Source organism: Oncorhynchus kisutch, linkage group LG17, assembly GCF_002021735.2.
Source record: "Oncorhynchus kisutch isolate 150728-3 linkage group LG17, Okis_V2, whole genome shotgun sequence".
Classification (NCBI taxonomy): Eukaryota; Metazoa; Chordata; class Actinopteri; order Salmoniformes; family Salmonidae; genus Oncorhynchus; species Oncorhynchus kisutch.
In genome coordinates, this window is record NC_034190.2 from 31501158 (window position 1) to 31515166 (window position 14009).

Genomic DNA, 14009 nt, shown 5'->3' on the forward strand with positions numbered 1-14009 from the left:
AAACTTGACCCTTATATTTCTGCAGTGTAGCAAATCCTTGATTGGGCTGAATAAAAACATCTGACACACACACACACAGCAGGGTTGGGCTCACTTCAGAATTGAGTTAAGAATGCCTCAAATTCCAATTCAGTTCTTGAATTTTAATTTAAGTAGTAAACAGGATAAAGAATTGCCATTTGAATTAAAAGGAAATATAATTGAATTCAGTCAAATTCAATTAAATGCAAATGCCTAGTCCATTATGTATATATATATATATATATATATATAAAAATACATATTGTACATAAAACAAACATGTCATTATATACAATACATGCATATACAATATTATCAAAACAATTTATTTTCAGGAAAAACTCTCAAAATCAATGATCAAGGAAAATAAGCCTGTATGTGAATATTCTAAAGTCATTAATCACATACATTTTGTTCAATACTGGGAAAATTCTCAATTTCCGAGGATACAATTGTTTAACCCTCAAGCTGACCCTGAGGCCTCCAAAAATATACAAAACAAATGAAATAGTTGGTGGAAATATAATTGGCTATTCTCGTGCCGTGTTCACATGCGATCGTTGTTAAAGGGAGCTCTTAGTTCCCAGTTGGAAAACCCTCCAACTCGGAATTACAAGTGGGAGACTGAGAAAATGTTATTACCCAAGTTGTGACATTTTACCAGACCTTTTACCTTTTCAACCAAAAGATGACAACAAATCCGTTTTTGACAGTTACAACCATATTAGTATGGAGAATGTAGCTAGTTTGAACATATATCATTGTTAACCAAGCTAGCTTTACTATTAGCAATGTTAGCTAGCTAAAATGGTATTGATTGAAGAATTGTTCTGATTTCAAAGGCAAGTGAACACATTCATATCGAACTTACGACTACCCATTTCCCATGAGCACTTGAAGCCACCCTAAGCACTAAGGTTAAAAGAGTATATGAACATTGTTTCCCGAGAAAAGAGATTATTTGGTATATGGAAGTGTGACCTGTCAAATTCAATTAAACGTATGTTCTATGACAGCAATTTCTTTGAATTGCACTGAATCACAGAATATCCATTATATTGACCAGATACTCAAATGGCCACTCTAACAACGAAATTAAATGCCTTCAAAAATGCAAGGTAGTCGGGAGGAGACAAGATCAGGTGGGAGCATTCTAGCCAATGAGAGGGTGAACAACTTCACGTGAACAACGGGCACAACTCCAATATGAAGTGTTTTTTCTCAAAGTTGCCAGGATGTCAAGTCTCCTACTTATATCAGTACACTCATAACAACCAAAGCATTACGAAACTTCTGTTCGTAAGCCACATGTAGCAAATAAACCATTAATATTTTTGTTAACCAAATTTGACACTCATTGGCCTCCATACAAAAAGTCCTGGCTTGGTGAGCGAAAAAAACTAGCAACTGCCACCTGCTGGAGAAGACAGATGTTGGGCCCAGTTATCCCTCCCGCTCCGCCTCTTCCTCTTTGACCCAATTAAATTCCACTTCCTGTCACTCAAACTCAAATTCTACATCTTGTGGGGTGTGGCCTATTCAATTAGAATTTTAACACGAGTTGAATGGAAGTCAATTCCAAAATTCAGAATTAAGCCCAACCCTGACACACACAACATCTCAATTGCATACTCCTCTCCCCCTTCTCAAAATCCATAGGAGGAGATGGTCAGAGGGGAGGGACCTCTGGCTTTCTCATCCAATGGGTTTTGTACAGGCGGCAAAGAGAGTACACGAGGAGTATGCAATTGAGATTTGGTTAGTACTATTTGGAATCCTTGGGATGTTCCTACCCTAAACCCTTACCATTTAAAATGTCAATTTCAATGGGGTAGGGACATCCCAAGGACCTTGAATAGCACAGACCATTGAGATTTTCCCACAAACACACCTCTATTCCCTTCCCTGATGGACAGATAGTGTAGTCGTCGTGCTGTCATTCAGTCTGTGACTTGTTGTAACAATGTGTTACCTGGTTCTATTCATTCTCCTCTGCTCTGGAACTCTCCTGTCTATTACGCTCATAGACTACTACCAACACCAAAGGTACGTTTGTAATACTGTGTATGTGAGTGTGTTTCAACCCAATAAGTCAATTTAATAATGTTGTGCGTTTGTTGGACAGGCATTGTTTAATTGATAATTGACAGCCGTCCCACCAATTTGGCCTGCTAATTATGTGCAGGTGATTTAAAGGTGTGGGAGAGGCACAGGGGGAAGAGCTCAATTGCATACTTCTCGTGTCCTCTCTTCTCCATCTCAAAACCCATTGGAGGAGCAGGTCAGAGGGCAGGAACCTCTGGCTTACTTATCCAATGGGTTTTGAGGAAGAGCCGAGACGAGAGGACATGAGTGCGATTAGATCTTCCCAACTAACAATTCTAGGGAGAGAACGTTTGTTAACTGCAATGGTCCCTTGAAGTTTGAGTGACCAGTTTTCCATTAGTTAGGGGACAATTATATGTTTGTTAGCAAAAACTTAATAAGAACCTATTTAGCATGTTTTGCCATTAGTTAAGAGAACATTCCCTTAATAAAGGGTAAAAAAATAACTTACCCAGAAAGTGGTTACCGTGTTCTCAAAATATCCAATATTAATGTTCTAGACACATTGCAAGAACATTCATGTGTCTGGTTTTCTGAAGGTTAGGAGAATATTCTATCAAGGTCCCACCAAACATACACAGAACATGGTTGCCATGTTCTCAGAATATATGAATGTGCTAGCCACGTTTCATGGGAACGTTGCAGGATAATTTCTGCGCATCAGTTGTCAATGTCACCTGATGGTCCTGAAGAAACGTTCTACCACTCTCAAATGTTTTTATGACATGTTACAGAACCCATCAAGAACCTAATTGGTGAACCACTGATTCATTCACAGCTCTTTGTCTGTTGGCAGGGTTAGGGAACACACATAGTGTTTTCAACTTACATATTTGACATGCATGATTACACTGTGCATGTTAATTTATACAGTCATTATTATTCAGCATGACCTCACCAGGGATTTCAACTCACAACCTCATGGCTGCATTCACAGGCAGCCCAATTCTGATCTTTTTTTGTTGTTATTTTGATCAATCAGATCTGAAAAAGAGCTGATATAATTGGGTGGGTAAGGCCCTAGGTCCATTTTGAAACGGGTCCAACTTTTTGGACCTGTGAAGATCTCCAATCTACACTGTATTGCCAAAAACCTCCATACCACTCAACAACTTCAAACAGACTCTGACCTGTCCAATGAGGCAAACTGACTAAAGGATTCAACAGTACCCAAACACTCCTCTCTCTCGCTCAAACACACATTGTGCAGTAGTTAGAATCCATAGAGAAGCTTAGTATTTTAATTTTTTAGCTTTATTTAACTAGACAAGTCAGTTAAGAACAAATTCTTATTTTCAATGACTGCCTAGGGACAGTGGGTTAACTTCCGGTTACTAGTCCAACGCTCTAACCACTAGGCTACACTGCCGCCCCAGTATACTGTGTGCTCACCCCTCCTTTGCCTCCATCACTTTCTCTGTGTTGTCTGTTGCCATCTCTGTCTATCTCTGAAATCTGGAGATAATGGAATTTGAACATATTGTCCCGTACATTGTTTAATTTACTGAAGGTCCTTAACTAACTAATTAACTAATCCTAAAGGGATATCCAAAGTCAACCCAAATTTTCCATATGATTTACAATCGGGTCAAGTGCAGCTGCATTTTGAAATGATGATATCTTGCTTGCTGCCAGCTGTGGATTGAAATGAATCCAACTTCATTTATGTTGTGACGCAATCACAACCACAAGTCTCACACAACTCAGTTTTTGACGAGACTGACCTTATGACAAATGATCCTTTTGTAGTAAATTTTGACAGTAGAATAAATGTTCCGGACTCATGTCAATGCCACAGGCTGTTTTCTAAACGGGAAGTAGTTTTTTTAGGGGCAATTGCTCTTTAAAAATACTGCTTACTGACACAACCAGGGCAAGAAACTCAGATGTCCGCATAACAGAGCAACACAACTGCAAACATGATAGATAAGGAGCTACATAGCCCCTAGGCTATATGAATATAAAGAGACATGAGCCAACACATATGACCTGTAGAATGGAATCAGATTTCCATCCAACCTTTTTAATGCCTTTTCTGGCTAGCTTCCACCTGTCTGGCTGCCCTCCCCCTTCACCTATAATACATTTTTTATTTTTTCATATACAGAGTAAACAGTGCAACAAAATGCTTACTTGCAGGTTAACCTCTCAAATTATACAATAGAACAAGTAAGTCGCTAAGTGTATCATGTTGTGTCATGTGTTGCTGCTTTGCTATGTTCTCTATGGTCTCTTATGTAGTGTTGTCACTCTTTTGTTGTGATGTGTGTCTCCTATATTTATATTGTATTTATTTTAAAACATTTATCTCAGGCCCCCGTCCCTGCAGGGGGCCTTTTGGTTGGCCGTCATTGTAAATAAGAATTTGTTCTTAACTGACTTGCCTAGTTAAATAAAATAAAAAGTGAATACAAAAAAGCTGAATAATTTCAGATTCAATAATGAGCTGTGTTTATTTCTTATAGTTACATAGCCTATACAATAATGAAATAAGCAAGTTTACCTGTAGAATGGAATGGGTTATAAGCCCTCTCTGATTAATTTCATTTAGTCAGTTCTACCACCTCAGCATTGCGCATTTCTAAACATGGTTAAATATCAAGTTGTAGTAAAGTTCAGTTTCCTTCCACAGGGGGGCACTGTCAGTCAGAAGATATGTGCTTCAGTCAGAACCTTACATCTCTAGCCAGACAGTAGCTACTGAAGTGGCTAGCCAGCCAATCTAGCTACAGAAACAAAACGCATCAAATACACTTTTCTTAATATCATATCATTTTCATAACATCCTTAGCTTGCCCACTCACTACATATACTGCTTAATAGCTCTGATTGATAACCAATAGCTTAAGGATGCCGAGAGCTAATGCTAGCTTAGCTTATTAGCATTAGCCAACCCTTATACTGAGGGAGATGAGCTAGATGGCTACCACCAACCCTGCGCTAACCTGTGACTAACGCTTCCGCTACATTTAGATATTATTTTTGTTCTGCCTACTCCACCTCATTCATTGTTGCCTGCTCATGCTCAACCTGCTAGTTTTTTTGTTGCCTTTCTTTTGGAAGAAGTAACAATTATCCATATTTGCTCTGTGATATACTGCAGACCCTGACTGAAATTAGGGAGTGAACGTTATTTGTAATAAGGGTTGCATGGAGAAAATCTAACCTCTTCTAAATGGATGCTATCCGTTGGAGCTATGTGATTGGTTGTCTCAAACTGGGGCTTAGCGAAGGGTCAATTGAGTACTTTTTCCACCACTGTACATTTAAAACCAGATACTTTTAAACTTTCTGTAAAGTAGTATTTTACTAGGTGACTTTCAGTTGAGTCATTTTCTATGAAGGTATCTTTACATTTACTCAAGTATGACAATTTAGTACTTTTTCCACCAATGTTCCCATGAAACGTGTCTAGGACAATATCTTATTCTGAGGTCATTTCTGTTTGACATTAAGGGAATGATCTTTTGGAAACAGTCCTTGCACATCACTAGTATATTCCTATGAAAACCTCAGGAAATGACCTAATGACTCTTAAGTGAAAGTTCTCTAAAGTTATGGGAACATTTGTTGCTTGCTGGGTTCCCATGGTTCAGTTTTTAGGCAAGGATATGATGTCTGGAGGGTTTGCATCTTTTATACCTCTCCATTTTACTTTTATCCTTGTTTTAGAAATTTGAACTCTACCTGTTTTGAAGTCTGTATTTATAGAAAATAAAATTCATATTTTGGAGTAAATGCTGTTCCAGTCATATATATATATATATATATATATGTATGTGTATATATATGTGTGTGTGTGTATATATATGTGTGTGTGTATATATATATATATGTATGTGTATATATGTATGTGTGTGTGTATGTATATGTATATATATATATATATATGAGGAGCATCAACAAGCTTCATTACCGTGGGTGATTCGCAAAATGCATACTACTGTACATTGAGCACCGGAGGGTTGGAGTATTAGTCCAAATTAGAGTATGAGAAACGGAGAGCTTGAGGGGACTTCTCGAATGCGTACTCAATTTGTACATATTTGACGCATGCGTCGATGCAAGCTTCAACGTAAAAGTACGCAAAGACCATATGACACAACCACTTAAAAATTACTTAACATTTCTTTAAATCAATGGCGGCCATTATTTGAGCTGAAGCGATAGAAAATACACTCCGAATTCAGAATTAAATGTTGACTACAATATTTTATTTTGAAACATTAATAAATACATGCAGTGTTAATTTTGGCATGTTTACCTGCCTACTGTACGTATCATAGATCGCCAGCCCATAATAAGTAAATAGGGCTAACTGGCTAGCTACTAGTATTGTTAGCTAGCCAGATTGCCACGAAGTACTGTTAGCTAGCTACCTACAAAGAATTTACATCTATCTTGCATGTTAGTTTTAAGTATTATTTTTTTTCCTGTTAAACTCTGGTTAGCTTCATTATTACAATTCACATAACTAGCTGATAATTATGAAGTAAAACTGTTGCTTTGTGTATAGCTTGTTTCTTCTCTATTGCCATTGTTTTCCTGGCTGGAAGATGGTTAAATCTATAGTAAGTTAATAGGGCTAGCTACCCACAAAATGTATATCTACTTTGCATAACATTTAGTTTTAGGTCATTTATGCCTGTTTAACTAGCTGGCTAGCTAGATTATTACAATTCACATATCTAGCTGATAATTATGAAGTAAAACATTAGCATTTTGTATCTATTGTTGCCATTGTCTTGACTGGAAGACTGTTCAGTGAATGGTGAGGTACTCGGAGCACGGTAGTATGCATATTGAGAAACACCCTGTGTCTAATGGCAAGATTAAAGAGTGATTTTAGATAAGTGATCAACACAATGCTTAGTATATTTGGAGTTTCTGTAAAACACATCCTTCTGTTTCACATGTTCTGTTTGTGACACTCAAAGTATGGGTGTATGGTCACTAGACTTGAAGCTGAATTTTATAGATTAATCTCATATTGTTGATAGGGATTGATGCCAGACTGGATGTACAAAGACAGAGGACACAGATTATTCACTGTTACATTGTATTGATGACCTTCTGGGAAGCAGATGACAAAGTCATGACTTTTTTTATTTGGGTTTCATGCAAGCCTCTCTGGCTGGTGTTTACAGAACATTTGTTGCTGTCCGATTAGACTATAAAGGCACTGTCTCCAAGAGTCATTTTTAGACTTTCTCCGCTTCTGTTTTTTTTCTTTCTGCCTTCAACTTCTCCCTGTTGCAACTTGTATTCAACCGGATTGATTGTCCCCCACGATGAAATCATCTCTGTCTCTGTCCGTTAGTACATTTGTAGGTTTGTTCGTCAAATTAGATATCTCAGACAGCACAGGCCCGATTTGGACGAAGCTGGTGCGAATGATGCGTCTTGACATAGAGATACGAAAGAAAAGTAAAATACAATACAGATGTTGGCGCTATAACAAGCAATTGGAAATGCTGACTTTAAAGGTCACACCCCTCACTCCGTTTGACCCAAAGTCATGAAATTCGGTACGTAAATCTTTCTCCTCACAAGGAACAAATTTGCCTCAGAGACACACAAGGTCTGCCTTGATAGATTTTCCGCCATTTTTTATTTTGTGAAAACACAAAACACTACTCAGCTGGCACCGAATGACCGATCTGCATGAAACTTGATGTGGCATCTATGGACAAAGGTCTCTCAATGCAATATTTCCCAGACTAGTAACTAAAACAACATGGCCGCTATTGACCAAAAAACAATTACGTGGGCAAGGTCTGGCACATAAATGCATATAAATCCATCCCAGATATTAATACTATAACAAATTTGGTACACATTTTGCAAACACTGTCAAAACTCAACATATACAAGAACATTCATGGTGCTATAATGGGCTTTTAAATTTTTTACTATCAGTATAGTTAAATTTTATTTTGCCCAAGGAAGGTGGTGCTGCATCATTCGTGGGGGATGACATGTTTACTGTTGCTTTGTTTTTGATTTGCTTTACCAACAACTGTTCTGCTTTGTTCGCTTGCCTGTTGCAGAGATGGGTTCCTGGACTCTGTTCAGAAGGGGTTGCAGTGTAGGAGACTGAGAAAGAGACTGGTGACCATGAGTACTATAAAAAAGTAGGTGGCGTTTTGAATTTGAATGATTAGCTGACACCATGCTGTCACCTAATCTTCCTGGGGTCAGTGAGTGAAAGCGAGAGAGTTTCTCCCTTTGCCTGACTTGTTCTTCCTATGTTTCATGATCATTCTATATGTACTAGTATAGATCAGATCAACATGACAATCCAACTTCCAGCCTGATCCAACAAGTTCTCCTCCGTGTGTTTGTGTGTCTCAGAGTGGACATTGCCCTGTTCTCTCAGGATGTGAGAGAGCTGATGGACTGTCCTTGGAGACTCAACCTCACACACAGAGAACTATACAGGTGAGACACACACACACACACACACTTTGCTCAGTCTTGCGATCTTCTGCAACAAACGTTCTGTCCTGTTGTCCCCGCTCCCCAAGGGCAGAGTTGTGGTCGTGCTGTAATGCGTCTGATAGGCTGATGGTGACCAGACAGAACACCAATCTGAACCAGAGTCTGTCCTACGAGATACACAGGTGGAAGAAGAGAAAGGTGGATCAAGCACTATGGGAAATGCTGCCTCAGGTGTGCGTGCATGTGTGTGCGCAAGTCTTCAGTTCTCAGACAGTTAGTCATCACACGAGCGTGGTTTACCAGCATGGTGTGTGTGTGTGTGTGTGTAGACTGTACCCTGGAGTAAAGGTTCGTTGAGTCGTTGTGCCGTGGTGGGAAGTGGAGGAATCTTGCAGAACAGCAGCTGTGGAGCGGAAATAGACAATGCTGACTATGTCATCAGGTATCCGCAACAACATTATCTATCATGCAAACATAGATCAATCAATATGTTATTGGTAGTTAACTATTGTAATGTAGTGCTGTTGTGTAGTGTATAATGTTGATGTTATGTGTGAATGTGTTTGAATGTTGTCTGAATGTTGATATATCTTATCGAAACTGGCACATCTTTCTGAGTATATCATCTTTGTTCAGTTAGTTTTTTTTCTTCAGTTAATTGTAATGTTGTGACTGTTGTGTCGTGAATGTTGATTTAATATTGTGTGAATGTTATTTATAATCTTGTGTGACAGTCGTTTCTAATTTGTGGTGTTTTTGTTGTTAACAGGTTTAACCTGGCTCCTATCAACAAGAGTTGTGACGTGGGAGTGAAAACAGACCTCGTAACAGCCAACCCTAGCCAGATCATTAAAGGGTACATACACTACCAACAGGGTTGATAGTAGTACATGTAATCTGATTTAAAAACCGTAATCAGTTACATTACCAGCTAAAATATTGTAATCCGATTACAGATACATTAGCTGATTACTTCTTGGATTACTTTTAAATTCAGAAAGGATGTTTGAGAAAAAAAGACATTATGACAACTTCCTCTTTTCTCAATGACATTCAATTCAGCATTGGAAAAAAAACTGCAAGTTTAAGTTTGTTTCACTTGAGCGAGTCTGACCACAAGTCAGAGACCACTCTGAATACACACCAAATGCATTTAATTGACGCTTTTTGTCTTCTAATTCCTCTCAAGTCATATAAAACAATTGGAAAGATAGGGGTCAAAATTATTGTTTACAGTACTCCAGCAGCCCCCCCCCCCTTGTGAGGATAATGACATTCCTCCTTTCCACATAGACCATTTCTCCATACAGAATCTTTCCAGATCCTTAATATCCTTTGTCTGCTCTTCAATTCAAACCACAGGTTTTAAAATGGGGTTCAAGTGCGGAGACTGAGATGGCCATTTTGTGGTCAATTAATCATTTCTTTCTGAATTTGAATGTTGTAGCTAGAAACATTATTAAAATGTGTATGCGACCAATACATTTTTATTTGGAATCAAATTAAAGTGAAATATACCTGACAAGTATGAGTGGTTTAGGTTAATTCCCATCCTTTTGTGGGCTCTGCCTGTCGAGCAGTAGAAGGGCACATTTGCCAATGTACTATTAGCTGATAATGTTTACTTTGCACGCTACCGGTAGAAATGTTGTACAGTTGGCTAAACATAGTAGTGGTGGTAGTAGACTTAATGTACTTTTTTTTCTCCAACCAACGTAGGCCTACCTAGTAAAGTTATCTCATTTTCAACGTGTTAAGTGTTTAATCACAATTGCTGCTGACAGACATGATAGACTACATTGATTGATGGACCATGTCAAATTGGCTAGATGGCTAATAACAGATCATCTCAATATGGCTAGTTGACAAGCCACATTTCAGGGGATAAACTAGATGGCTGTACTTGTTTGCCATCTATAGTGGTGATGACAGTAGTCCGACTGACAACTTTACCAGGAATAGGACTAACCAATGTCATGCTCTTTCCAAAAGCCTAATCTCTGAAGCAAGCTAAATGACATGTTGTTTGCTTAGCTAGCAAGCTACATGCCAAATGGATAGGCTACCCTCACATATCTGAAAATACATGATCAATTGATGTTTACTGATCATAAAAAGCATGCATTTACTTGCTGTATAACTCTGATAGTTCTGATTATTTCATATTTAGCGCTATGATGATATTACAACCAAATACAGTGTAGTTAAAAAATATATTTAACAATCCCTTATAAATGGCACGTAGTTATCAATGGTTTTAGCGGAGCTGGGGTCTCCTTGCCCCCCAGCAGCCAAATCGAACACACTGCACCGTATTGCAACATTTTATTGATAACAACCTATATATTGTCAATATACATGATCAATACTCACCTGTCTCTGCCTCACACCTGTCCAACATGATTTCACAAACTCAAATAAATTCTTGACGTCAAGTCGATTCTAGACATTTGTCCAACTGCCACTAACATCGACCCCGCCTCTCACCCGCCTCCTGTCTGCTAACTCCTCTCCTCCCCTCCCCTGTCCTCAGGTACACTGACCTCCAGCAGAACCCTGGACACCTGGCAGAAGTCCTGTCATTCTATGGTCACGCCCATCTGCTTCTCCCCGCCTTCTCGTCTGCCTCTGGGACAGCCCCCTGCTTCAAGGTGCGCTGCTACTATGAAATGAATACAACTACGACTGGAAGGGATTTTTTTTTTCCCGTAGCAGGTTGGGAGAATTAGGTTAAGGTTAGGAAAAGGTTTATGGTTAGAGAAAATGTGTTCCTAACCTGCTACGAAAAGCCATTTCTGGTCGAAGCTGCATCAAAGTGCCATGTTTTTAGTCCCAGACAGTGGAGGCTGGTGGGGTTAGCTGTAGGAGGACAGGCTCATTATTCATTTGTAAGGAATACATGGAACGAAGTCAAACGTGGTTTCCATATGTTTGATACCGTTACACTTATGCCATTCCAGCCATTACAATGAGCCCATCCTCCTATAGCCCTTCCCACTGGTCCTAGATTTTTTTTCATCAATAAGTAGTCCACGGGCTGGGCTTGGTAGCATTTTTAAGGATGACAAAATTGATAACACACATTTTGATCCTGGGGGAGAGGAGGGCTGGGGAAGGAAGGGGTCTGGGGGACGAGTGTAAATCGTGATGTCATTAATCAGTCTTTGTTCCGTACCAGGTGTACCATGCTCTCCGTAAGGCCCGCCCCCAACAAGAAGTGGTGTTCTTCCACCCAGACTACCTGTTTGAGCTGGGCAGGTTCTGGCGTCACCGCGGGCAGCGAGCCCGACGGCTCTCTACTGGTCTGATGCTGGCCAGCACTGCTTTGGAGATCTGTGAACAGGTGTGTGTGTTTTGTTTGTTGTGTGTGTTCGTCTTCGTGTGTGATTTCTATCTCTTTCTTTCAGGTTAATCTGTACGGCTTCTGGCCCTTCCCTCTGGATCTATCCCACAATTCTTTGCCCCATCATTACTATGACAACGTGGGTCCGAACCGCAAAATGCACGCAATGCCTGAAGAGTTCCTGCTGTTACTACAACTCCACAGCCAGGGGGCGCTACGGCTACATGTTGGACCCTGTACACTGACCCCTACACCCTAACCTATACAACCTTAGTTACTACTATTCCACAACCAGAGGGCGCTACAGCTACATCCCTGTTGATAGCCCCTTGTGCAGGGATAGGCAACAGAAGGCTACCACACTAACTTGTATTCACACCCTGATCCCTCAGTCTCTGTGGTGAGACAATACTGTGAACACGATTTGAGATTGAATTTGGACCACAACTTAATAGAGCTAACAGTTTAGAACACAACCTAATTCAGCGTTACCCAAACTTGGCCCTGGGGACCTCAAGGGATGCACATTTTGGTTTTTGCCCTGGCACTACACAGCTGATTTGAAAAATAATCAACTCATCATCAAGCTTTGATTATTTTAATCAGCTGTGCGCCTCATGAGATACCCAAGACTGAGTTTGGGAAACGCTGACTTAACTGTTTTAGAACTAAAAAGACCAAATAGTTTGGAACCTGACCTAAATCATGACTGGTCAATTGTTGTTCCTTTACCAGTTTGTTTTGTGTTTCCAGATAAATGTCGGAATAAAGAGATGAAGAGAGAGTGACTAGGTGTTTTTGTTTGTTTGTTGGTGGGTCCAACATGGCACTCTATTCATTACACAGTGCACTATATCAAAAAGGTGCCATTTGGGACTGAATCTTAGGGTGCGTTCGTTTACAAACGCGCAACACCTTTTGAATATGACCGGTGTCACGAAACGTCTGCCCAAAAAAATAACTCAATCCAATTGTTGCCAGCAGCACAGATACAGTCACCAATGTTCTGGATAACATGACAACAGCCTAACCAGCTCTGTTACTGCAAGTAAAATGGTCAGAGTGAGTTCTTCTCTCATCTGAGTCTGGAAGCAGCTGGCAAGTTAGATATCTTTAGCCAGTTAACTTGGGTGCTTGACCACTGAGGTCAGAACATTTGGATCAACCCTCAGCCAGTGTCCAGTATGCGTTCCGAATGCCCCGAGAGTGAAACGCTCTAAATTTACAAACAGACAATCTGACAACACTGAATTTTATGAATGCCCGGAGTGCACTCTGAGCCACTCTGGCACTCGAGTGAATTTACGAACACACCCTTAAGACTGTAGAGTCTACTGCCTGCCTCAGACAGTACACCTGTAGTACTGATTTTAAAGAGCAACTGAACACAAAAGTTAACTGGTTTAAAATGGCCTATGTGGCATAAATATAGTTCAAATGTTAATTCACAATTTACATCAGGGATGGGTTTTGATTGCCTGGCACAGTCTACTCAAGGCTGGCAGTAATCAAATCATGCAGAGCACACTATCCAATCTCACCAGAATCAACCTACAACCCACCCTGGCATATGCACAAATATGTAGGAGAGTTAAAATGGTTATTCCATCAAACTTTAAATTCTAGCAATAGTACACAATGCAGAACATCCATCGATGAGATACGCAGAAGATTAAACTACGAACTGGACATTCAAAACTGTAAAATGCTATGCTTCACGGAGTCGTGGCTGAACGACGACACTTTCAACATACAGCTGGCTGGTTATACACTGTATCGGCAGGATAGAACAGTGGCATCTGGTAAGACAAGGGGCGGCAAGCTATGTATTTCTGTAAATAACAGCTGGTGCACGATATCTAAGGAAGTCTCAAGCTATTGGTCACCTGAGGTAGAGTTTCTCATGATTAACTGTAGACCACACTATCTACCGAGAGAGGTTTTGTAGCTGTGTACATACCACCACAGTCAGATGCTGGCACTAAGACAGCATTGAATGAGCTGTATTCCGCCATAAGCTCACCCAGAGGTGGCGCTCCTAGTAGCAGGGGACTTTAATGCAGGGAAACAAATCCCTGCATTAACAAAACACAGAGAC

At 39.9% G+C, this 14009-nt stretch overlaps 1 protein-coding gene and 1 long non-coding RNA gene across 2 annotated transcripts; one reads left to right on the forward strand and one right to left on the reverse strand.

Moving 5' to 3' along the window:
• Nucleotides 1-1699: 1699 nt before the first annotated feature.
• On the forward strand, nt 1700-12699 carry LOC109907455 (alpha-2,8-sialyltransferase 8F). The gene is made up of 9 exons (XM_020505416.2): nt 1700-2067; nt 8178-8261; nt 8482-8568; nt 8655-8799; nt 8898-9010; nt 9338-9424; nt 11102-11219; nt 11747-11911; nt 11976-12699. The coding sequence occupies exons 1-9, from the start codon at nt 1985-1987 to the stop codon at nt 12168-12170; spliced, it is 1077 nt and encodes a 358-aa protein (XP_020361005.1). The 5' UTR covers nt 1700-1984; the 3' UTR covers nt 12171-12699.
• LOC109907456 (uncharacterized) lies at nt 7720-11165 on the reverse strand. The gene is made up of 3 exons (XR_002257547.2): nt 10942-11165; nt 8905-8971; nt 7720-8735 (listed from the first exon to the last, which is right to left on the reverse strand). It is a non-coding gene; the product is annotated as an uncharacterized LOC109907456 (long non-coding RNA).
• Nucleotides 12700-14009: the final 1310 nt, after the last annotated feature.